Source organism: Hyperolius riggenbachi, chromosome 1 (assembly GCF_040937935.1).
Source record: "Hyperolius riggenbachi isolate aHypRig1 chromosome 1, aHypRig1.pri, whole genome shotgun sequence".
In the NCBI taxonomy this organism is placed as follows: Eukaryota; Metazoa; Chordata; class Amphibia; order Anura; family Hyperoliidae; genus Hyperolius; species Hyperolius riggenbachi.
This window is the reverse complement of record NC_090646.1, coordinates 575575159-575601936: the sequence shown is the minus strand read 5'-3', so window position 1 is coordinate 575601936 and position 26778 is coordinate 575575159. Positions and strand designations below refer to the sequence as shown.

Sequence of the window (26778 nt, the reverse complement as noted above, 5' to 3'; positions counted from 1 at the left end):
ATCCCTTGTTTCTAGGATATATCAAATGATGAATAGCTGTAGAATCTTTAGGTTATAGTTGAAAAACACATAGGTCACCACCGGGCTTCTGGATTTTAAACATGTTCTCCCAGAATCCTTTGTACTTTTAGTATGGCTTATACAGTAATTATGATCCAGTGTGACAATTGGAACAAGATTAAAGAATTATTATTCTATAAAAAAGGTACAATTAGTAAACTATTCCAAGGCTGGAAGCTGCCAATTACAGAAATGTTTCAAGTTCCTGCCAGGTGGCTAGTTATCATCTGAGGGAACAAACTGATTGAGTAAAAGGTAGCAGAAATGTAATTCTAATGTTAAGGGCTTCATATTTTATTACCCTTCATTAAACACACAGCAGGTCACGGGATTAAGCATAGCTCCTATTAGAGGTTTTTGTTTTTTATATGTATAATCATATTTTTGGTAAATTTAAGGATGCCTGACCCTTGGTAAAGCTACCTAAGGTAAGCACGGAGTAATGTTCATGCTGAGTCCACATACTTACGTGCATTGTCCGTTTCTCTCCTCGTTCTCCCAGTCCCGATAATCACGCCTTGAAATAGTCGACTATGGGTAAAGACAAATTTTCAGACAGGAAGAGGCAGGCTTTCTGTGTTGCTCCCTTCTATCACCCTCCTATTTCCTCCTCTTAAGATGAGTGGATGAGGTGGGCAAGGGGGAGGAGCACACAAAGGTATGAGGTACCGGGTATGACGAGTTATCAGTTTAAAAATATTATACGTAACATATACCCATTTCTTGTTTTATTTTCCTTGCTATGTTTATATTAGTTCAGAAAAAATAACATTATTTATTATACATAAAAGTAGGTAAGAAATAACAATCACTCTCTTATTTGTAACTCTAATTCACTTATGCATGACGGAACCAATTCTGTAATTTAATAATATGCAAAGGTCCCATTAAAGAGACTTAACACAGCACTTTAACCACATCTGTTGAAAGAACTACAGTAATGTATCCATTATTGGATGGTGACCGCTATTCAGCGTGCCAAAAGCAGAATTCAAATCTGTTCAATAACTGGAGAATAACAGAGAAATAGGTTAGAAAAAAACAGTTCACAGAGGATATTAATGGGATGGTTGTTCCAAAAAAGTGTCTGTAGTTCAGTTCAAGAGAAACAAAACACACGTTTTATAAAAGGCAACAGAGATTGGGATAATGGGAATGTGGTTAGGAATTAAATCTTAATTAACCATAAGAGAGAGAATGAAAGAGAGAAAGCGCTGTATCAGTTTCTCGGGAAATACAGAGAGTGTTTATGTTGGTTATTTGTCCAATTCTAGCATAGCTTGAAAAGGCCTCTGTTCAGTTAGACTACAGTTTAGCTGAACAGGTCAAAATATCCAGGATTTGGAAGATAGAGAGTCCAAACACTATTGAAGTGATAAGAAAAAAAATCTGGTAGAGTGTTCTGGTCTCTAGAGAGCAACTAAAGCTGCCAAATGGAAAAAAAATAATTTGAAAGGACATTAAATGTTAAAGAAATATGCTGTAAAAAAAAAAAAAAGAGGGACATTTTTACAGTGGAGTGGAGGGGCCATTTTTTGTAGCTTCTAATCTAGGGCAACGTGGGGAAGTCAAAGCATTCAATATACAGCTTTGTGGAGTTCCTCCTTAATGATGTATATCCTGTTGCTGTCTTATGGTCATTTCTGGGACTACCAATAGCAACTTTTGTAGTTCATAACTTGTTTTGTTTGTTAACTGTTTTTGTTAAATAAATAAATAAATAGCTATGACACAACATTAGCAGTACCTCATTTTTTTTCTTGAGGAGAGGAGGAATCTTGCTCAACTAGGCTGCAGCCACAGAGCTGGGGGTGGGACACAACAATAGAGCTGGTGGTTGGGCTGTCATCCCCTTGTAAAACCACCGCTATGGTGGTTTGACCAAAGGGGGGATCAACCATCAACCCCCCATGCCATGTGCGTTCTTCCAGGTGATCTTGCTCCTAGTAAACATTGATAGTTGGTTAGTGTTCTTGAATATGTCTTGCAGGCTCATAGTTACACTACATACATTAACTTTAGTATGATTACATAAATCACTGAAATTTTTTTTGTCATACATTTGTGCGTCACACATTGGGCCTGATTCACAAAGCGGTGCTAACAGTTAGCACGCTGGTGAAAAGCCCTTTATCACGCCTAAACTCAGTTTAGGCATGATAAGTTTAGGTGTGATAAGTTTAGGTGTGATAAGTTTAGCAAGCACTAGCCGAAAGAAAAAGTGTACCAGGGAAACTTAATCATCACTAGGGTCCAGAAGGACATGGCCCTATCAGTACATTTATAAAAACATGATAATTTTTATTGATAAATAATCTATAAGAAGAGAGAAACACCTCCACAGGTCTGGAAGGTTCTCTTGTGTATATCTCAAGTGAGAGAATTGTTGGTAGTGTGAGGGTCTTTGCTGATCCCCCTCTATTCCAGAATGTTAAACTGGAAAGAGGTGTAGCTATCCCACACTAACAATATACACAAAGGTGTTCTGTAGGTGATATGGTGAATAGCTACCAACAGGATTTGTTATGAGATCAAAGCTGGCACATCACCTGGGGTAAGCTATCACCTTACACAATCACAAAAAGGACTGGTGGGTTCAGGACAAACAAAATAGTGCAGGTGCTGTACAAACGTTTACATGCTCATGTTTCACCTAAGTAGCTTCCTCAGAAAGTGTGCTATACATATCTACAGTAGTCCTATGACAACCTAAATCACATATTTACAAATGTACAATAAAACCCCCCATCGTCATTGCCCCAGTCAGAGCTCATAACAGATCCTGTTGGTAGCTATTCACCATATCACCTACAGAACACCTTTGTGTGATAAGTTTAGGCGTGATAAGTTTAGGTGTGATAGGTTTAGGCGTGATAAGTTTAAGCACCAACTGGGTTAGCACCGCAGTGCACAGCTGATCAAAAGTTTTGCGCTAGCAAAGTCTGGTGCAATTTGCATAGAGTTTAATGGCGCTGCTTTGCGTGCGGGACTTTGCGTGTGATCTAAACTTATCTAAACTTATCACGCCTAAACTTATCATACCTAAACTGGCTTTTCACCAGCGTGGTGCAATGGTTATCACGCCTAAAGTCTCTAACTGAGTTAGCACCGCTTTGTGAATCGAGCCCATATGCCTTCATCACTGAAACCTTTTAGTTTTAGTGTTATCTGTATAACACTTACTTTGTTCAGTGTCACAAAAAAGGGCACTATTTTAGTAATAATAAAGGAAATTGAGCAAATGTCTAGGCTGTAACTTAAACATATCTAGTCCTTGAGGGCGTCTACTAATCTTCACTCAACCTGTCAATCAAAACAACTGATCTCATGACAGATGTGTCTGAACTTTGACATCTAGCCTGATTAACTGTCCCCAAGAGGCATATTCTTTGGATTTTAGTGTAATTTTAGTTTAGTATGGCTTCAATTAAGCAATGTGACGTGATAAACCTTGTTTGGTCTATTTAGTGAACTTTTCAGTATTAAATACAGAGCACAGAGATTATTGGTTTTCATAGCATTAGGATTAGTCCTTGTCCGAAGACACTGTAGTGACTGTAAATATGTGGATCTAAGCTGTGCTAACAGTCACCCCTCCTTGAGTTTGTCAAGCAAGATCTGCCTGTTTTCTATCAAGAGGGTCTTATCTCTCAGTTGTTATCAGTTGAAAACAATGCAGCTGTTTTATGGCCCTGGATTTCCTAGTCCACTTCATTTGTGGCAGGTGTCATTATCCCAACAGTCATTAGTGAAGGATGGTTTTCATCCTCACACTCTGATCATGAATGTCTTCCTTTGTTCACTCAATTCGGACAAAGAAGAAATCACAGATAGGTAATTTTGACACGAAAGCAGTGCTAGTGTATGAACGTGCTTGGGTCATTGGAGCACATCTCATTTTAAAAGGTGCCTTTCCTGCATGCTAATTACTTATTTGTTGACTTTTCAAAATAAGAGTTTGAGCCTTGTATCACAAGTGTGAGCCTTGTATCACACTTGCCAAGTTGCCAAGAGAGGTAGCAAAGGACAATGAAGCACAGATCGAGGTTACTAATCTTTTCTTTGAGGCAGGTTGGATACACATGTTGTCCTCTCCTTCTTTTACCCTCAGTTTTTCCAAGCATCAAGGATTTCTCCAAACAATTCGGTCTTCTCATTATGTGATCAAAGTATTTTGATACCCAAAGTGACATGTAACATGATGAGATAGACATGTGTATGTACAGTGTGACCCTTACTGATAAGAAATTCCAACTATAAAACACTTTACTAGCAGAGAATGGCTTCTGAGAGCAAGAAAGAGATAAAAAGGGAAATTTTTTTATCAGTGAGGGTCACACTGTAGTCACTTCCTGTCTGAGTCAGGACTGAGTCAGCCACTTACATACCTGATATTTAACTCTTTCAGGCAGAGAAAGAAAAAAAGGAATACAGCACAGTTATTTGTGTGCTTGGCACTGTACATACCCACGTCTCTCCCATCATGTCACATGTCACTTCGGTTGTCCTTTAATAGTGGTATCAGTCCTTCTAGTGAACACTCTGCCCTTATTTCTTTAACGTGAAAAAAAACAGCCCCTATGGGGTACTTACCTTGGGAGGGGGTAGCCTCAGGATCACAGTAAGGATTCCCCCATCCTCTTTAGCCTGGGTGATCCAGCGCTGGCTCCCCTGCAGATTCCCCCAACAAGCGCCAACAAGCACTGCACAGGTGTGGTAATATTTACCTTCCCCGGCTCCAGTGGTCAGCAGTAGTGGCTTTCCGATCGGCTCAGGCGGAAATAGCCAAGCCCGATCAGGTCTGCTTTACTACACAGTACAGAGGACCCGATCGCGCTTGGCTATTTCCGCTGAAGCTTGAACGGGAAGCTGCTACTGCGCCTTTGCTGGATCGAGGTAGGTAACTATCGCTGCACCGCTGTTCCGGAGTTTTTGGTCAATCACTGGATTTCCAGGAAGGAGGAGGATGGGGGCAGCCTTATTAGCATCCAGAGATTTCCTTCTCCCGAGGTAAGTATCCCCCAGAGGGTTTTCTTTTTCTTACACATTTGCTTTACGTATTGACTGGTTAGATCTTCTAGCAATCCAGGGAACTCTCAGTAGCTTTCTCCGTTGTTGTTCTTTTTTTTTTTTTTTTTACATTTCCTTACTTATTTACAAGTTCCATCTTTACTGCAGCCTCAGCTCTGTACATGATCTTCTCTTGTTCTTCACTGGAATGAGCATGTCTGAGGCTGCATTTCCACATGTGCGGTGCGAATCGCCGCGGTAAAAATTCGCATGCGGATGCGAAATTCGCATGGATGACGATGTATGCGAATTTAACCATGGCAGTGCTGGTGTGCTTTTCCATTGTTTCTACGCGAATTCGCATGAAAATTCGCATACCCAAACCTCATGCGAATTTCCTATTAAATACATTGTATGCGATTCGCATAGCGGTATGCAGTATGCAAATTCTGATGGCTCTGTCATGCGAATTTTTTCTGCACAGAAAAACGCAAAGGAATCCTGACAAGTGGAAACAGTCCCATTCACTTGTATTGCTATGCGAATTTGCATGCGAAAAACGCATGCGAATTCGCGATAGTGGAAATGTTGCCCTGATACTCATGTAGACAATAAGATGAGCTCTCCTTCTCTAAAGTTCTCTTCCATATCACATTTGCTACTTCTTGAAACCACCAAACACCCGATTAAAAAAAACACTTCTTGCAGTAAATTCCCTTCAGTCCCTTACCAGTCCCCCATCAAAAGAGCTCATGGATACCTCATATAAAATCTGCCCCCTGCCATAAAGTTTCTCTTCAGTTTCCCCTGGTTTCTAATAGCTATAGGAGCTGCCATGTCCCCTCCCTCCCCTTCTAACTGCATTTATTCATCCAGGGGAAGTTGTGAAGATAGCATATGTGACTTCTCTAAACTGTTTAAAGCACAGTGTACTATCTCTCCATGCCCCCTGCTGATGAAAGCTTTTGATGCACCCTGCTAATGTGTGCAATAAAATAATTACATCAGTCCTTATTTGCCTGAAATTTCTGCAGTCGGGCAGGCCTCAGAAGTAGGGTAATAAAAGCCTCTGCTAAACTTCTAAATGTAAAAAGAAGAGATAAAATGTAAGTTTTTTTTTACTGATGAACCATATTGTCAGCATGCATTTTTAATGTGCTATTGAGATGCAATGAGTGCTATAAAATGGTGCGTGGTTCACTTTACGGCAGGTGCACACAGTAAAGTGTTATTAGCGGAGGTGGCCGGTTGGGGCAGTCTCTGTGAGGAACCTAGTGTGAGTAGAGATGAGCGTAATGACTTAATTACGATTTCGCGAAATTTCGCGTAATTAGTGTAATTACGATTATGGGCGTAAGTACATAATCGTAATGAAGAAGGATATCGCGAAATTCCGCATAAGCGGAATTTTCGCGGAATTTTCGCATTACAGTGGGTATCGCGAAATTACGTTTGCCTTGCATGCAACCGTTTGTAAGCGTAGTTACATAACGTAATTTCGCGATAGTTCATATTACTGTAAGCATTAATTTTTGCGTAGTTTTCGCGTTACGGTGGGTATCGCGAAATTACGTTTGCCTTGCATGCAAACGTTTGCAAGCGTAGTTTACACCCTTGAACTGCGCATGCTTAGTTTTTACATTATTTAACGCGAAAAAGCGTTCATATGCGAACATTTGTTAGCGTTCGTCTGACTACCGCTGATTCGCTTCTGATTGGCTAATGCGAACAAATAATTTTTTATAGCTAACAAGTAATTACGAAATTTGTGAAATTACGAAGAAATGCGGTATTACGTTATGGTTTAACGCGAAATTACGTTATGGTTTAACGCAAAATTACGTTATGAACGAAACGCGAAATTACGCATTGAAGATTACGCTTACGGTATTTTCAATTACGATTTTAATGGCAATTACGCTACCATAATTTCGCATCGTAATAACAAATTTCGCATGCGTAATTATAATAACGCGAAATTTCGAAAATTTCGGCTCAACACTAAGTGTGAGTACCCCTTTTTGACCCCTGATGGGTCACAAAGAGATCCAGTGTCTCCTCCTTGCCGTTTTCCCACCCAACAGAAGCTTCTCCATAGTGCAACCCGCTTTCATCCCTCCTCCCCCTCCATAGTAACAGGATACGTTGCAAGGCTCTGTATAGCACTTATCCCTGAACTGCAGCCAGAGGGAATAATTCATCACTCATAGTGCTTGTGTATGCATCTTTATTGGTTGTCATTCCCTTATCTATTTTAACTACGAACAGTAAGGGCAGATCTCCCTCCCTGTTGTTTCCTCTTGTTGTATTATTAAACAAGCATCTGAGCTAGTTATTAATCTCTATGTATTATGCAGCGGTGTTTGTACTGTATATCATTTGTACAGCACTATTCTAAAGGAGATGACAGTGCTATAAAAGACATTAATAATAATCAAAGTAAATTGAGCAATAATTAACCAACAAGACTTTCTGTCACTTCTGGGCAGACAGGAATAATATATATATATATTTCCTCGGCTGCGTTAGCTATGGAACCGATTGTACCATTAACAGACCACCCACACCCAAAAGTTTGGCAAAGTTAGTTGGAGTCTCAATGCAGCCAGGCTTTGCCTAAACTGTTAAGTTTTGCAAAGTAATCAAACGAATAAATACATCGTCCCAGCCAACATCTTTCCTTACTTTAACCTAAAGGTTTCAAATGGCTCTGAACTTTAATAGTGGAATATAAGTAGCGGCCCGGTTAATCCTCACAGTAGCATTTTAGGCTGTGTCTTTTTTGGGCCTAGTTAATGGCCATAAAGTTAAGACGAAGTGCGTAGATGGAATTTCAATTAGCTTGCTTTTCAGTGATTTATATGGAGTCTACATCAAGTAATTGATCCCTCAGCACCTAATGCCTGTTTAACATCCTCCTCCTTACAGTATCGTAGCTTTCGCCACAATCCATCTGGTGAAAACAGTGGGGCTTTTGTTTCGCCACTATTTATTGCCTCCATAGGCAAAGCCCAGTGCTGTTCCTGTTGGATGTACTCTCTCTCCCAAACTGCAAATGACAAATTGTTACATTCCGAAGTGTGAAAATTCAATTCTCAATTATTCCAAAATAGTGAACTGCTGTGTGTTTAGCTGGGGAAATTGAATGATTTCCAGAAAGAACACATTACTGGAGTTGTTTCTTATTTTCACGGAGCTATAAATATGAGCATGAAAAAGATTTTTTTGATTAAAAGGAGCAGAGATTAGCTGGACATGTTAGCCATGACCGCAGTAGAGTGAAGCAGAATTTACAGGCAGGCATGAGGCATCGCAGGCCGGCGCTGCCGGTTGCTAGTCTGGAGAAATACAGAGGCTAATTTATAGAGGCAGCCGGAGGAAATAAAAAAGGTGGGAGTCTTACTCTGAGCTCACAGGCAGATCTTTGGTTGCATTGGCTTTGCTGCTAAAGGAAAGTGAATACTAGATATTGATGGGTTGCCATGGGCATCACCAGTTATTGGGATTGATTTACAAAACATATCACATAAATGATGTCACCTTTAATTCATGATTTATCTCTCCTTGGGGTTGATTCATGAAGCATAGGAAATATTACGGCTACTGCGAGATACGCTAGCAGCATGACTCGCAGTACTCCAGTAGCGTGACCGTTGCTACCTTAAAGCGTGCTATGCACAGAGTGAGATATTGCTAACTTGGCAGTTGGAAAAATTATTTCCCACAATGCAACAAGGTTCACAGACAGCAAACTGTCAGGGCCATGGTCATGACATCACACTGCGGGAGGGGTTTCACCACTATATCAGCCATACATACATACATACATACATGATACATACTTACATAAGTTCTTTTCAAGAAGATATACAGAAGATTTCTCATGGGAAAGGGGGTATCAGCTACTGATTGGAATGAAGTTCAATCCTGGGTTAAAGTTCCTCTTTAAGGGCACTGCCTCTGACATAGGAATCCTGGCTCTTCCTATTCAGTCAGCCATTACCTATACAGTTAGGAGTTCTTGGGCAAGACTCCCTAACACTGCAGGGTGGCCTACTGAGTGACTGCACCACCCAAGAGATTTGAGTCCGACAAGAGAAAGTCCTATACAAATGTTAGAATTGTTATTAGAATTATTTTCAGTGTTCAGTTATTGTTAAATCAGCAGGCTGAACAGTGTTACTCTGCTGCAGTGGACCATAGTGATGTCACTGACTTGGCTCGGCTAAGTAGGTGGGCTGTGCACATCACAGGACTGGCTGGGCTAAGTTATTTTTACCCTGGAGTGGCCTTTATTACATGAAAAACATTATTATCTATTATATTTTGAAAGGATCCATGTTTATGTGCATTCTAACTTTCCATATCTATAGTGCAATACATTGCTTTGTATGTAATGCTTTTGATATCAGTGATGTGAATTTGTTCAAGAAACATTCACCTTATACTTTGCATTTGATTATTCAACATGGCGCTATTTCATTGTGGCTAATCGATCATTTTGTTGGTTGTCAGGAAAGACTATGTCTGATAATTAGCAATCAGCATCTTTAATATGCCGCTCATATGTGAGAGCCTGGATCTGCAACTCCAAGTTTCACTGATACTTTTAATACATTCACCATCGAATCGTACATATGTTCAGCTTCAAGTTCCACTTAGATTTATTATATATTTTATTATTGTTAATATCATTATTTAGTATTCACATAGCGCTGACATCTTCTGCAGCGCTGTACAGAGCATATTGTCTTGACACTTAACTGTCCCTCGGAGGGGCTCACAATCTGTTCCTACCATAGTCATATGCCCATTGTAGTCTACATCTCCTGATTCTCCCCCTCCTACCGCAGCAATTTCAACCACCAGGGCCCCTGAGCCTGCCTCCCCAGATCTCCCCCCCACTTTAACATAGCAACTCACCTGCTCCTGCGGGCGTGCTGCCCCATTTGTCTGTGCGCTCTCATCGTCATCCTCGCTTCCAGGGGCACCTCTTCTCAGCGACCCTGCGCATGTTACTATGCAATGATATGTGGCAGGTCACTGAGATGATGAAGCCAGGCAAGGATGAAGATGAGAGCGCATGGACTAATGGAGCAGTGTCCCCACTGGGACAGGTGAGTTGCTATGCTGCTGAAAACTGCCCAGGGAGCACAAGTCACGTGGAGACCTGGGGCAATTATGGTAGGACTGGTGGTAAAATTGGGCAGTGATAGGCAATCAAATTTGCATGTGTTTTCTATATCAGTTAGTAAGACTCATTGTTAAGTATTACTATTATGCCAACTTTTCATCTGCTTTGAACATTTTGAAAACCAGCCTTTTAGTGTTTTTGTGGCAATGGCTGAGATTTTGCAGCATGTCGATCAATACATGCGACCAATTCTGGCCTGAAATGAGTTGTTCAGGCATGCTCTTGGTGGCACCGATTTTCATCCGACTCAATTATAATCATCAAATCGGATTGTCGATCACCCGCCAAGTCACCTAATGTAACCTTTAGAACATTTTCAGCAGATATAATTTGAAAATAAGTAAAAAAAAGAAGAGGTATGAACTGAATTGCCATTTTTATTCAACACCCAACCCAAGGACTCTTCCTAGACTTCTGTAAAATAACATCAAAGTGGAGGAAGTTAGGAATATTTTCCACACTGAAGACACAGACAGCAGTAACAACCCCAACACCTTCTATCCTATTTCATTTTCCTTCAGGACTGGAATAAAATATAACTTGTGGCAGGAATTAGGCTAGGACCTAGGTTGTTAAAGCTTGAACTTTACCCACCTTGGTTTACTCTATAATGGAGTGATCCGGAAAACCCTGCAGGTTACGGGGTTAATTCTTAGTTTACCTTTGGACATTTCTGTCAAATAGACTACATTATTAATGGTTACCGGAATGTGTTTGTTTGCAACCGCATTAAAAATATCTGTCAGTTACTGTAAGGAAACGTTCATAGCAATAACATCAGGGTAAAGTGTCCCTTGGCAATGACAACATAATTGTTTTATCCGCCCTCAGTAAAGCGATACCTCCTATGCTACAGTGCAGCATGTGTTGCTGTTAACATGCTAGATGTTGATTGTGCTGGAGTGTTTTGACTGGGTTAATGTTATTCAATGAAGTGACAGTTTGACAGCTATTTCCCTGTTGTCAATGTGCGATACTGTGATTATGGAATGACACCATTAAGCACTTAATGAAGCCTTTTGTGCTTACTTGATCCACTCCACGTAGATATCACAGAGCCATATGTGGCTTTTTATGGAAATAACTCCAGCTATGGCAAGCCCCTAACAACAGCTATTTGCCGTCTCTAGGGAAGTTCTATTAAGACCTCTGCTTTGCCAGTTAGAGCCATTAATGCCTGGGAAATTCTAACAGGCTCCCTAACAGACTGAAAAGTGATTTATAAGCTGGGTTTGTAAGGGGAAAAATAACCCAACCCTCTCATTTAAAAAGAATTTAGTATTTCATCAGCTTTATCTAACAATAGCAGGCTTTTGTTGCCAGAGTGCTTCTAACATAAAAACGAGACCTAAAACTTGTTTCTGTTGCCTTAAACCTGTTTCGTTTTGCTTAAGTAATCAGTGTGGATAGTTAAATTACAGGGGCCGGCTCTGCAGATTGCTAATGATAATAATAGAAAACAAATGCCTCTTTTTGTGGTTTCTCCTCTGTGCTGAAAGTTGGGATTTTCAAGGTTAATGTCTGAGTTTGATTACAAAGTATTGAGCGAAAAAGCTAAAATCTGAATGCTCAATCATTACACCATCGGTTACCGTAATTGCGAATGCATGTTGGTGGAGTGGATGGATTTCTCGCAGTGCAGGTTCAAATCTGGGTCAGGATAACATCTTCATGGGGTTGGTATGTTCTCGCTGTGTCTGTGTGGGTTTCCTCTGGGCACAAGTGTTTCCTTTCACATCCCAAAAACATATAGGTAAGGTCATTAGGTTCACCCAAAATTGGTCTTAGTTAATGATAAGGATGTATGATTATGGCGGGGAATGGGAGCTCCTCTGAGGGACAGTTAGAGACATGATTATATAATCAAAGCACTGTGGAAGACATGAGTGCTATATAAATGTTTATTAATTGTAATAATGAGTAAACCAAGGGAATTTACATTCTATTAATAATCTGTGAGTCATAATAACGCGTACATGGCACTTTGCCGCCCGGTCACTTTGGCACAGGGTGAGCCAAATGCCGCCGGTGAAATTCCGGGCAGCATTAATTACTATTCCTACCACGAATCGTAACAACTCAGAGGGAGGAGTAATTCGCTGGATCCCCGAATTACCCGTGCATGGACCACAAACTATATCATGGCTGCTATAGCAACGCCAAACTCAGCCGCTACATGGCACACAATGTGCACCGAGATGCCCTGCCTATATAATAGCATCCATCAATATCAGTGATTTTATTACCTGTGTCATGTCACTGTTGTGTCAAGATATCAGAAATGGGCTTGCCTACGTGTGATACAATATGGCGTACTAAGGACACTTTAACAGGGGACGGGGCAGTATTTTATGTGAACCACACAAATTAAAGACGGTGGTAGAAATCGGTGATGATTTTTATAGGACTGTTAGCACATCAGTGCAAAATATTGACAGCCAAAGCCAACAATCAGTTTAGCTTCCTTCTATTTTTTCATAACGGGTCAAAAGGAACCTAAAACTCCAATAGCATTGCCTTCTGCCATGTTAGATGATAACATCCATGTAGCTGGAAAGCAATGCATCACTTCAGCACAGTGAGTGGAGCAATGCTCTGCTATTAATTTGTATTCAGCTTAATTACCAGTTAAATGGAGAGCTTGAATGACCCAAATCCCATAGAGTACATGTAACTCAATGATCATATTCAGGACTGTCCAACTGGCGACTCGCAGGCCGGATGTGGCACCCAGGCTGCACTCACTTGCCCGGACTATTTTTTGTGTCAGGCCCCCTCCTCTAGCAGGACCACCTTTTGTTTGTGCTTGGCTCCACCCCTGAAACCAGGATATTGATGCTCTGCCCCTTCCAGCCGTGAAATCCGGTGCAAGACACAGATCAATAAATCAATATATAGATCAATAAATTGTGATAAGTAGTGATAAAGTTATTAGCGAATGGGAGGTGAAAATTGCTCTGATGCATAAGGTGAAAAATCCCTGCAGGCTGAAATGATTAATAACAGATTGGATCTGATTAAATGAAGTGACCAGTACTATGGCCTTCCTTTCCTGCTGTTAATACACGCTTAGACGATGTCAGAAAGTCAAGGTAGAATAAAGAATAGGATGAAGGCTTTTCCTTTCTTAGCATGTAAGAGTATGCTTTCATAATTACAGCACTTACTGGAATTAGAGGGAGAGTGGATTAAATACAAGTCCAGCTGTGTAAAGCTGCACCATACTGATGTATATCATATATGTGCCTATAGACAGAGGGCAATCTACAAAACTGCAGCCACAGACACTGGAAGTGATTCTGCGCTGTTATCCACAACGTTCATTCATACTTTATATCCATTCATTGAAAAATAAAGCATTACATATTGCCCATGATGGACTAGAACTCCTAGGACTGTGTAAGGGGCTGAAATAGACGAAAAGACTCCTTACTAAAATGCTATGGAAACAGACATTTGCCTTTATTGAAGTCAATCTTTATTTCAGGAAAGAAAAATGCTTATTAGTAATAAGCATAATACTAATACATCCAACTCCAACTTCCATTCATTGTCACGCAAACAATGACACATGCTTACCAGGATGCCTTTCTCCCCGATAGTCGGGCTTCCTTCATTCCCATTCAACTTCATTTTTACAACAGCCCACTAAGATTCCATTTCCCCCCCTTGCTTTCATCTTTCTTTTAATTCTTCACCTGCAAATGACCGGTCTCTCCAAATAGCTCTTAACCCTATCATCTTACCCCCCTCTTTTAGCGCCTCTATCTCTTCCATGTCAAGCTCATCCCTAAAATGGCACATCTTTGCAAACCAAACTGTCATGTCTATTGTAGAGCGATGTACAGAAGGGATACCGAGTCCAATATAGTGTAGCAAGTTCTGGCAAATGGATTATTGTAAGTAAGTAGAATTATATTCACAAGCCGGGGTTACCTCCAGGATTAAGGATTAAGATGTCACTCTCTGTAGATCGGAAAAAAGGGAGTTATCACCCCTCTACCAGGGGTGGACTCAGTTGAGGTAAATGTATTGACATACTCCAAAATAGGTCGCTTTCTGTCATATCTATTGGTACCTTATGGGACATTAGAGTGTAAGCTCCTTTGGGTCTTGGGACTGATTTACAGGACAGGTGTGAGGTAAAAAAAAAAAACAGGATCTACTTACCTGGGGCTTCCTTCAACCTCATCACAGCTCTGGTGCTTTTGGATCCCTTCCGTGTCAGATGCCGACCTCGCCAGGTCAGCATTTTCTGCTCCTGCGCAAGTACGCGGCCGCACCACTCACAATTGTGCTCACTGGCCTGGAGTGTTCTGTGCAGACGCAATACTTCTGCATAAAGTGCGAAATCACGTCAGTGCTATAGAAATAATGAATATAAATAAAGGCTAAACACTTTTTTCTCATCACTGCTTCTTGCAAATATGGAAAATATGAATGGTGTAAACAAAATGCCACAGTGGGAATCTAATTAGGAGAGAAAATTAGCATGCTTTGGCTGCCTCACACTGGTATATAGATAACAGCTGAATAAAACATGCTGCAGAAATAACCAATTGTATTTAAATATCATAGTTCAGGGCATTATTAATGCTTGTGGTCTACATCAGTGTTCTGTTTATACATCTGCTGAGATTGGTGCTTTCTTTAAAGGCTAGGAAACCAGGAGACTGACTTAATTATTAAGGAATAAGAATAGTCATTATAGTCATCACATGAAATATGTGTAGCGTTTGTTGTGGAAACGTTATTGTTTTATCCTCTTTGAGGCTGAAGCCATGGCAGAACAGAGTTGTAATATGAACATAAAATTGTGGGTTTTGCTAGTGAATCTCTCCGCCTTGTCTTGTTTTTTTTTTTTTTTTATGAAAGATGTTACATCATTAATTGCATTGCAGAATGAAAATCAGATGGTTCCGTTTAGGTTTTGACACAGTTCTGAACCTTCTGGGCAGTACAAAGCTTTGGATTCTGTGGGTTCAGTGTTTAGTCATTTGTCTTTGTCATTTACAAACATTTACAAACATAAGTCAGATGACACGGGCTGAAATGACAGCTAGGAAGAGCACTGGAGCTAAACTCAGAACTTCTATGCTCTAAAAGATTAGCTACAGCATGACAACTTTTATGGAAAATAAATTTCTTCATTACAATTTATGGAAATCCTAAAAAAAACAAAACTGAAGTTTTTAACTTGTTTTCACTTTCTTAGGAACACTGAAAGAGTTAAAGAGACTTTGAAGTCTCATTTTTTACCTTATTTTCTTCTGAAGTCCTGTTCAGTATTACATTCTAAGCAGATCTGCCACATTCCCCAGGCAGAACAAGTTATTATGGCCCAGAAATAGACCTGCAAAGTTCCACGACTTTGCAGGTCGCAGATTTTGCTGCTTGGGGAAGGCAGAACTTTGCTCTGCCTCTTATCCAGGCATTCTCCATTGATCGCCGCCCATCCCCACCCCTCCCAGTGAAAGAAGACTGAGAGGGGTGGGGAGAGGCGTAGATCAGCAGAGATTGACTGGAGAGGAGGCAGAGCTACTGCGTACAGCTCTGCCTCTACCCGGAAGGTAGATCTGCAAGCCTAGGAACTTTGCTGGGCTATTTCTTTGCTATACAGTACAAACTGGACAGCCCGTGCACAGCTTCTCAACTCACATGAACATTTATTTCTTCAGCAAGCGTATATACACATAGTCCAACTTAACAACAAGGATAATGCATTGTGGATGGATGTGACCTGTTCCAGAATCCGATTCAGGACGGATGCGGGGGTGTGACCAGAGGGTGTAGGGACGGCGCAACAGCCGTTTCGCGCCGGTGTGGCACTTGTTCACGTGCTTTAGTCCCAGGGCTATAATCATTCTGTCTCGAATTTAATGCTGAAGAGGACTTCGAGAAAATAAGTTAAAAAATAGACTTCAGTGTCTTTTTAAGCCTAAGTGTTTACTGTATGGGGAGACACTAGCAGCAGAGCTTCTCTGCAGTCTATTTTCACAGCTACTGATAAAGGAAGTAGGAAATTTTGGCACTTGCTTAGTGGCATAGCAATAGGGGGTGCAGAGGTAGCAACCGCATCGGGGCCCTTGGGCCAGAGGAGCCCCGAAGGGCCCAGCCTCAACCACAGTATTAGCTCTTTATTGTCCTATGCCGGTAATAATCACTTCTATAGATGCTTTGATTAGTAATTATCATTTACAAACTGTACCCCATCCCCTTCTTGCACCTCTGACACTGTGGTCGTCCCTGGCAGGTTTTGGTGCGCCATATTAATTGTTATGTATAGAGCGCTTGGGGGGCAGTGTAAAACTTGTTCCATTGCTACGCCACTGTACTCGCTACACGGTCGTAGGCATCAATAAGGCAGGGTTTGTGTGAGAATAGTGTTAGGTTAAGTTAGTTTAAGTAGTAAAATATCAGTATCATTCACCAAGATTTTACTACAGTAATTTACACTTTAAAAACATAGTATAATGGTAAATTTTACCAAGATTCTACTAGCTAAAATTGGGCACCCAGATTGCCATGCTCCAACTTTTTTTCATGCACACCTGATAAGAACTAATTAAATCCTTTGATCTGGCTAATCAAACACAAAACACAGAGCAGTGAATTTCCTCAGCAACTATTTGGGGAATAAAGACTTTTCGTCATGCGCTATGGCGTTTTAAGAATGTAGAGTCGTTCAACTTCTACAAACACAACATAAATAAATATATTCATTTATGGCACTGATCAAGTAAGTGATGCAAGCTCCAATCAACAGCTTGCTAGGTTCAGGAGCTCAAAAAAGTTACACATTACAGCTGTGGAAGGGGAAAGGTAGGGAATGGGAGAGGGAGGAAGGGGGCTAGTGTTATGACCTAGGTTAGTATTGGAATAGTTTAAGACTATGGTAGGTTTATTAAGGAAAGTTACAAGGCTGGATTTATTTAATGGTAGGTCAGACTGTCAGTTAAGACAGGAATAGGTAATGGGAGAAAGTATTGAGGTTGAGCACAAAGATAAGCAGGTCATACACTATTTAATTTGTCGTAAATCAGGGAGACAATCATTACTGATCATGTGTCTTGTCTTCTACATTTGACCACCAAATAGGTATTTGAGCTAATCCCAAATACTCCACTGCCACTGCTAACACTACTACATTTAATAATAATCTATGTAGGTATCAATCCCACATGACTCTTATCTTTATCAGGAAGACCTCACAAATGGAAGCTTTCATGTTTCTCTAAGGACCATGGAACAGAATCGTCTCAGACATTCTGTAGTTTTCATATCCATCAAGAAGTGCAGCAAAGAGCCCATCACTGCCGAGACCATAGTCTGTCTGAAGTATGGAAATATGACATAAATTCTGTGCAGAGTTCGCCTAAGGATAGCAGCTTTGCATCTGGATCCAGTTGCAGATCCTAATAGTGAGCCTTGTAGACACAAGTTTAAGCTGGAGGAGGATAGAATATTTGCTTGTTCTCCTTGAGGACTTATCCAGGTCCCGGGGCTACATAGGAAATCATTTAAAAAAAGATTTCGGGAGATGACAATAAGGATTATTGTCTCAGGCATTTACACAGAGCAGAGTAGTTAAACCATTATCCAAATCACTTGGCAGCGCTTCCTTACTTCCTATACATTCCAGACAAATGTGATGTGATGTAATTTGTTGAAGCTAGGTTGTAAAAAAAATAGAAGCGCGTACTTTATATAAACACAGCATAAAGGGTTTTTATATGTGTACATACCAGCGGTAATTTAAGACGCTTAGTATGAAGCCAAATATGGTTTCTGTGTCTGCTACTTCGTGTTTGTCCACCGGGTGACTATGTGTGGTTGGTAGGGCTCGTTTTTCAGAAGCGGTACAAAGGTGGGAAACAGTTATGTCAGTCTGATAATTTTACAGGCTAGTAAGGGAATTGACTAAGAAAACTTGGATGGGTTGCCTCTGTATGTGTTGGCCATTTGAACGTTCTAAAATCACAATTTTTTCCAGGGACGGAGAGCCCAGACATGACAATTTTGGCTTTCGTATGCACTCCCTACGGCCTAAAAACTGACAGATTTGTAAGGAATTCCTTAATTACACAGTGCAAAGGGTAATGGTGTGTTATAAGCCATAGCAACTTCTCAGACTGGAGTTGGCAATGTTCTGACTATGATCAGATGCTAAATTCTGATATCTGATTTCTTTAGATTGCAGCACATGGCTCCCATTTATATTCTTCCCCTAATACATCAGACAGAAAACTAGTTTCTTACTATTTGTTGCTTTATATTGCCTCAAATTCTTGCCTTTTTTGTACATGTTGCTTAGCTATAACCATAAATAGAATGTTATGGTGGCTGATTGGTTATCATCGTTCCTGTCATGCAGTTGTTTGCATGGTGTGATCAGATGCTGGATAATTTATGCGAAATTCAATCATTTTAAACCTTCAGAACATGTTTATGTGAAGAGTAATGCTGTTTGTATGTGGCAGAACGCAAGGTGTACGCAAGGTGTATGTTACATTGAATAGATTTGTTAGGCTTTGATTGGCTGCTTACGCTCATGGGCATAACCATGAAGTGACCATCAAAGGGATCACAGGCTTCTCCGTGAGTTCTGCTAAGTGCTCTAAAAGTGTGCTGTAACAAGTACGATATTCATATATTCATTTTCCTTTTGTTTTCTTTAGTTAAATTAGAAAAGAGCCCACCAGTCAAGGGAAGCTTGTCAGGAAGAGTGACGCTACCATGCTTCTTCTCCACAATACCTACGTTACCGCCAAGCTACAACATTACCAACGAATTTCTGAGGATAAAATGGACAAAAATTGAGAAAGGCCGAGATGGAAAGGATCCTAAGGAAACTACAGTTCTAGTTGCCCAAAGCGGTGGCATCAAAATTGGCCAGAACTACAGGGGCAGAGTGTCTGTGCCCAGCCACCCAGAAGACATTGGTGATGCATCCCTTACAATGGTCAAGCTCCGTGCCAGTGATGCTGGTGTTTACAGATGTGAAGTCCTCTTTGGCATTGAAGATACTCAGGACACTATTTCTCTGGATGTTTCAGGTGAGATTTCCTACCATATATAAAACTTCTCCATTTATTGAATATTTGCATGGATAGCTCAGCCCGATTCCAACTGACTTTTTATCCAAGTTTTCTCCTAGGTGATATTTTCACATCTTATCAATAAAATGCCTTTTAACAGTAATTTTGACAGTACTTTTTCACCTACGGTACCTTTTCGCAGTTTTTCAATTACAGAGTGCTAAAAAGTTATATTAAACAGAAGAAGAAAAATTATCTCCTAGGAGAAAACATAGGCGAAACATTTAATTGGATCAGGCCCTAAAGGCTCATACACACATCAGACCATAGTCTTTGGAAAATGAAAGATCACAGACCAGTTTTGCCCCCTTCCATGGAGTATGAGAGCCATACCTACACAGTCTATTCTATGGAGCTGAACTCCCCATCAGACAGAAACCTTTGCAAGATGCTGCACACAAAGATGCTGTACAGACACAAAAGATCAGTATCTGTAAAAGATCTGTTCCTGCCAAAAATCCATTCCTGCAAATTGCAATGATAGTCTGAGATCTGCAGATCATCATACACACCTTGTTTAACAGACATTCATCTGCAGATCAGATCCACCAGGATGGATTTTCAGATCTGCAGATGATTGTCTGATCTGCAGATAAATGTCAATTAAACAAGGTGTGTATGATGATCTGCAGATCTATATAGACTATGAATGCAATTTTCAGGAACGGATCTTTGGCAGGAACATACAGTGGTGTGAAAAACTATTTGCCCCCTTCCTGATTTCTTATTCTTTTGCATGTTTGTCACACTTAAATGTTTCTGCTCATCAAACACCATTAACTATTAGTCAAAGATAACATAATTGAACACAAAATGCAGTTTTAAATGATGGTTTTTATTATTTAGTGAGAAAAAAACCTCCAAATCTACATGGCCCTGTGTGAAAAAGTGATTGCCCCCCTTGTTAAAAAATAACTTAACTGTGGTTTATCACACCTGAGTTCAATTTCTGTAGTCACCCCCAGGCCTGATTACTGCCACACCTGTTTCAATCAAGAAATCACTTAAATAGGAGCTATCTGACACAGAGAAGTAGACCAAAAGCACCTCAAAAGCTAGACATCATGCCAAGATCCAAAGAAATTCAGGAACAAATGAGAACAAAAGTACTGTAATTGAGATCTATCAGTATGGTAAAGGTTATAAAGCCAATTCTAAAGCTTTGGGACTCCAGCGAACCACAGTGAGAGCCATTATCCACAAATGGCAAAAACATGGAACAGTGATGAACCTCCCCAGGAGTGGCTGGCCGACCAAAATTACCCCAAGAGCGCAGAGAAAACTCATCCGAGAGGCCACAAAAGACCCCAGGACAACATCTAAAGAACTGCAGGCCTCACTTGCCTCAATTAAGGTCAGTGTTCACGACTCCACCATAAGAAAGACACTGGGCAAAAACGGCCTGCATGGCAGATATCCAAGGCTCAAACCACTTTTAAGCAAAAAGAACAGTAAGGCTCGTCTCAATTTTGCTAAAAAACATCTCAATGATTGCCAAGACTTTTGGGAAAATACCTTATGGACCGACGAGACATAAGTTGAACTTTTTGGAAGGTGCGAGTCCCGTTACATCTGGCGTAGAAGTAACACAGCATTTCAGCAAAAGAACATCATACCAACAGTAAAATATGGTGGCGGTAGTGTGATGGTCTGGGGTTGTTTTGCTGCTTCAGGACCTGGAAGGCTTGCTGTGATAGATGGAACCATGAATTCTACTGTCTACCAAAAAATCCTGAAGGAGAATGTCCGGCCATCTGTTCGTCAACTCAAGCTGAAGCAATCTTGGGTGCTGCAGAGGGACAATGACCCAAAACACACCAGCAAATCCACCTCTGAATGGCTGAAGAAAAACAAAATGAAGACTTTGGAGTGGCCTAGTCAAAGTCCTGACCTGAATCCTATTGAGATGTTGTGGCATGACCTTAAAAAGGCGGTTCATGCTAGAAAACCCTCAGATAAAGCTGAATTACAACAATTCTGCAAAGATGAGTGGGCCAAAATTCCTCCAGAGCGCTGTAAAAGGCTCCTTGCAAGTTATCGCAAACGCTTGATTGCAATTACTGCTGCTAAGGGTGGCCCAACCAGTTATTAGGTTCAGGGGGCAATTTCTTTTTCACACAGGGCCATGTAGATTTGGAGTTTTTTTTCTCACTAAATAATAAAAAACATAATTTAAAACTGCATTTTGTGTTCAATTATGTTTCTTTGACTAATAGTTAACGTTTTTTGATGAGCAGAAACATTTAAGTGTGACAAACATGCAAAAGAATAAGAATTCAGGGAGGGGGCAAATAGTTTTTCACACCACTGTATCTTTTGCAGATACTGATCTTTTGTGTCTGTACAGCATCTGTGTGTGCAGCATCTTGCAAAGATTTTTTTCTGATGGGAGTTCAGCTCCATAGAAAAGACTGTGAAGGTATGGCTCTCATACTACATGGAAGGGGGTAAAATTGGTCTGTGATCTTTCATTTTCAAAAGACTATGGTCTGATGTGTGTATGTGGCCTAAGAGTATTAATTCAGAAATTGACTTCTGTGTTTCATTAAAGTCTCAATTAAGGCCCTTTTTTTCTTCTCATTCAGTTAAAAGAACACATTTTAAAGTAAATATGGATACAATGTTTTGTTTAAAAAAATTGTGTTTTTAAAAAAAATAAAAAAAATATGTGCGTCACCAATTGATTGCGTCAGAGACCAACAGCTGACTGTCAACTTAGTTAACCTAGTTAATCTGAACCACTTCTGGTGCAGTCAAATGGACATGCAAGGAGGAGAGTGATTGCTTTATGAGCTCAGCTGAAGACACACCTCCTGCTGACTGGCAGCCTATCACGAAGGATGGTTTCAGACTGAGTGGTGTGGGACAGTTGTTGCAAGTGAACAGGCAGCTGGTGAACGCTGAGTAGAAAGTGGGGAGCTAAGAATTGGTGCAGCGAGGACTTTTTTTTTCCCACAGTTGAGTCAGCACCATCAGAAGTGTATATAAAGAAGCTGCTGGACAGATGATGATCATGCTGCTTTTAAACCAATAAAAGAGCTTTATATACACTTCGGATGGTGCTGACTCAACTGTGGAAGACGTTCTGGAGTGTCTGAGTGTGCAGAGACACTAGGAGTCATAGCACATCCCACATCCCCTCCTTGGGTGCTTGCTATACACTAGGGATTTTTTTTGTCTGTTTTTTAAAACTGCATTTTTTGTTTACCATAAAGTTTAATACATAAATAATTTAAAATAAAGCTTTTTTAAAATGTATTAAAATTGTACCTTAAATTAGTCTTTAATTAATATCTAAACCACCTGTGTACCTATTTGTACAATTATTCACTCTTAACCATATCTAAGTAAACTACAGCCGTCTATAGAACAAATGTTATAACCTGTCTGGTAAATATTTACATTGATGAATGTCTGAGTAATGTAAACAGATGGAGCACATTTATTTTAACTGTTAGAGTGTAACTGAGTAAATAAGGCAATGATCATATGTCCCTGTAACATCTGAAATAGACCCTGCCTGGGCTATAGTAATCATAAAGAAATATTTTTGAAGTGCGCTGCTATTGAATTTTCCACAGTTGGTGGTCTAACTTACTAACCATCATTAGCCCCCCCCCCCCCCCATCTTTCTTGGAAAAATGATGCATGCTTATCCTGCAGAATGCTTATAGGTTAATCACCTTGGATTGTTGCTCAATTGTGTTTTGCATCATTAACAACCATCTGAAATGTGTACTTAGCTGGTTTAGTATGGCTTAATATATTTTATAGTGTGAGATTCTCCTCTAGACCCCCCCCCCCCCCATATAAAGGCCAAGGTTCTTTAAAACTTAAAGTGCCCATACACGCATCAATTTACCCTGATGCGGCAAACCCACTAATCACTTTCTAAACAGACTCTGATTGTGATCAATTCCTACCACACACAGAATCGAATCTGCTGGGAATCTATCCAGAAAATTGATGCATGTATGCCCTACTTAATCTATGATGACTTCTTTATGTAAATGTCAACTGATAATAGACCTCAATGGCTTGAATAGCTGTCTTTCTAATAGAAGTTGTCACTCTGCCCAAATGTGACCGATATATCTCTGTATTAATGTCGTTTTTCTTATGTTGTAGGTGTTGTCTTCCACTATCGTGCCTCTGTAGACAAGTACATCCTGAACTTTGAAGATGCTCAGAAGGCCTGCATAGAGAATGGCGCTCTCATTGCCAGCCCAGCGCAGCTCAGAGCTGCCTATGAGGATGGATTTGAGCAGTGTGATGCTGGATGGCTTGCAGACCAAACTGTTAGGTAAATATCCTAGCATTCATCAATAAATATACTGTGGAGTTACAGGTCCCAATGGGAGTTTTAATGCCCCCCTCCCATGCCCCCGCAGGTTGTACATACAGCTCTGCCACTGCATGGGTTGGGCACACAAGAGTTGACGATAGTAAGAACATCAGTAATTTTAATTACTAATAGTTTACTATATACAAACTTGGCACCCATTCTCACTTAAAGCGGATCCGAGATGAAAAACTAACTATAACAAGTAACTTGTCTATATATCTTATCTAAAGTTTAGATAGTTTACACAGCATATCTAGCTGCAAACAGCTTCAAAGGTTTATGATTATTTATTCCTGTGATACAATGAGGGCAGCCATGTTCTGTTTGTCACATTGTCACAGGCTGAGGGCTGGAGATGCTATCAGCTTGCCTGTGTGTAAATTCAGTCCCCTCTCCTCCTCCCTCCTCCCCTCTGCCTCTGAAATCAATGGCTAGTAACCTCCTCCTCCTCCTGCCCAGACTGAGCTCCTATAAGCACTTGCTACAGTGCCAAGGCATAAAAGGAGCTGTGGGCGAGGCTTGGTTAGTTTATAGAGTATTAAAACAAAACAAAAAAAGTGTTTAGCTTGAGAAATGCCCTATAAACTATATGAAAGGAACACAATTATGCAATGAGTAAAAGTTTATCTTGGATCCACTTTAAACCCTCCCCCTAGTGCCTACAACGAACCCCCCTACCCAATGCCTGAAATAATTTCCTCCTCCTAGTGCCTAAAATGAGCCCCCCACTACAGACAAACCAGCGCTCATTCTCAATTAAATCCTACCCCAGCTTCTAACAACTAGTCCTTCTACCTAATGCATGAAACAAATTCCTCCTCCGAGTGCCTAAAACAAGGCTACTCTAATACAAACCTATGTAGTAACCGATCGGCTAGTTATGTAGCCGATTGGTTACTACTCCAGAATCAGGCACCAAACTCACTGCTAGGATGCCTGATTACTGATATTTGCCATTAGCGTCAATCAGACGTCTGCCTTGCCACATACCCTAATCACCTGCTTTGCCCTCAAGTACTTTATATATAACAGTACTTTAGTACTTTATATATAACACATGAAACCTGCCAAGGACAGCCTCAGTGCCAGAGAAGTTTAAGCGATGGGACTGCTACAGTTTGTGAATGATTACCACTATTCAAAGCATATAAAGAGGTTATCAGTCTCAGAATAGCACCAACGAGGAGTTTTCAGTGGTTGAAGGAGGGCTCTGGTAGGCACCTCTCGGCCAGGAGCCTCCATGTGGTCGCAGTCTTTGCATAATCTATTTTTAACCTCTAAATATGCCTTTGTATATGTAAATTATGCTATCATATGCAATAAGAATATGCATGAAAATGATACACTAAATGCACAAGATTCATCCACAGCTCACCATGCGCTTGGACTATGTGCTAGCAAAACAAGCCACTCCCCTTCTCACATACAGCCCATATGGACCCTACTGTAACTGTAAGGGTGCTGGGAAATGTAGTCCAGCATCTATAGTTGTTCATATTTTTTGGGTCATATGGTCACACCTAATAGATTTGCCCACTGGCTGAATCCGGAGAATAGAGGACAAGAGCTATAGTGCATCTTCCGAGAACCTTTGTCTGTTGAAGGGGATCAAAGCTGAATCATCCACAAGGCTAACCTAGGCAGCTGCCTAGGGCTTGGAGAGAATCTAGGGGCCTGGTGGATGCAAGCCCCCACAAAATCTAACTAAATAAGCAAGGTGACCATCAGTGGAGGGCAAAAAGTGTTATCTCGCCTCAGGCCCGAGATAACACAGTAATCCTTTTCTGAAGGGGGTATCGAGTCCACCACTGTGCCTTTATACACTGTTTGTAACCTGATTGGTATTAGAATTTGCCTTGTTCAGTAATTGGTTTTGATGGACTAACTGTTGTTGTGTTTTTAGATACCCAATCCGCAATCCAAGAGCTGCCTGTTACGGTGACAAGAAGGGCAAAGAAGGAATCAGAACATACGGGAGACGCCCAGAAGACGAGAAATATGACGTATATTGTTTCGTGGATGAACTGAACGGTGAGAATCCAAAGCTGTGTGCCTTATATTCCGACTAAAGTAGCATGAAGGTCAAGAAACACTGCTCCAACTGCTTTACACTTATGTTAAGCAGAAAACAACAGCTGACCCAACCCTATAGTTATGTGGTCAGTGAGGTTTCTATGAAAACTGACTGTGTGGAGGTAGAAAGGTTAGAAAAGACTATTTAGGTTTGCTGCTTTATATAGAAGATCTGTGTGATGGGGAGAGGGGTTAGCTGTTAGATCTGATAGCTTCATTTAAGAACGTATTAACTAATAGTATTTACTGTAGGTAGATGTTGCCACTGTTTCCTCTCCAGATAATTAGATCTCTTCTGCTGCCAGCTGATGTGGTTTTGGTAATATAATGAACACGTACAATGAAAGAACCAGTGCCTTCCCCTGTGCTATATAAGTCATAAATAGTGGTTTCTAACTTTGCTCCTTGGAGTTTTAAAATGGAACTCAATGCAGAACTTATTTATATTTCATTTAGTTTTAGTAGCATAGTGTTTAGACGCTCCATCAGGTTGTTGTTTTTTTTTTGTAGTGTCATCGTTGTCTGATTGTGTCACATCTGGAGAGATTCAGCAACAGTGTGTGGAACCTCTGTACCAGGTGCCTAGCTTAGAGATCATGGGGCCCCATAACAAATTTTTAGTTGCCTCCCTCCCCCCCAAAAAAGGAGGGCCCTAGTGTAGGTAGACATATGTACCCCCTCCCTCTCCACTGGGATGCATACTAGCGGTAACATTATAGACAAGTTACTCAGCTCCACTGACAATATACTGTACATTCTCCATGCATGCCATCTCTATGTGCACAGTGCCCTCTATAGCATTCCCACTGCCACTGCTCTGCATTCCATGGAGAGGACTCCACAAGGCATACTGTGGACCCAGTGGCGTAGCAATAGGAGTTGCAGAGGTCGCGACCGCATCAGGGCCCTTGGGCCAGAGGGACCTTGTAGGACCCTCCCTTAACTGCAATTTTAGCTCTTTATCGGTACTGTGCTTATAATAATCACTTCTATAGATG

At 40.7% G+C, this 26778-nt stretch overlaps 1 protein-coding gene across 2 annotated transcripts in view; it reads left to right on the top strand.

The window, feature by feature from the left end:
- The window catches only part of VCAN (versican), a 156225-nt gene that overhangs the window by 17342 nt on the left and 112105 nt on the right, over positions 1–26778 (top strand). For both annotated transcript variants that reach the window (XM_068247930.1, XM_068247934.1), the window contains exons 3-5: positions 18943–19320; positions 23491–23665; positions 25611–25738. In XM_068247930.1, the coding sequence (XP_068104031.1) occupies positions 18943–19320; positions 23491–23665; positions 25611–25738 (681 nt within the window). The remainder of the gene's footprint in view (positions 1–18942; positions 19321–23490; positions 23666–25610; positions 25739–26778) is intronic.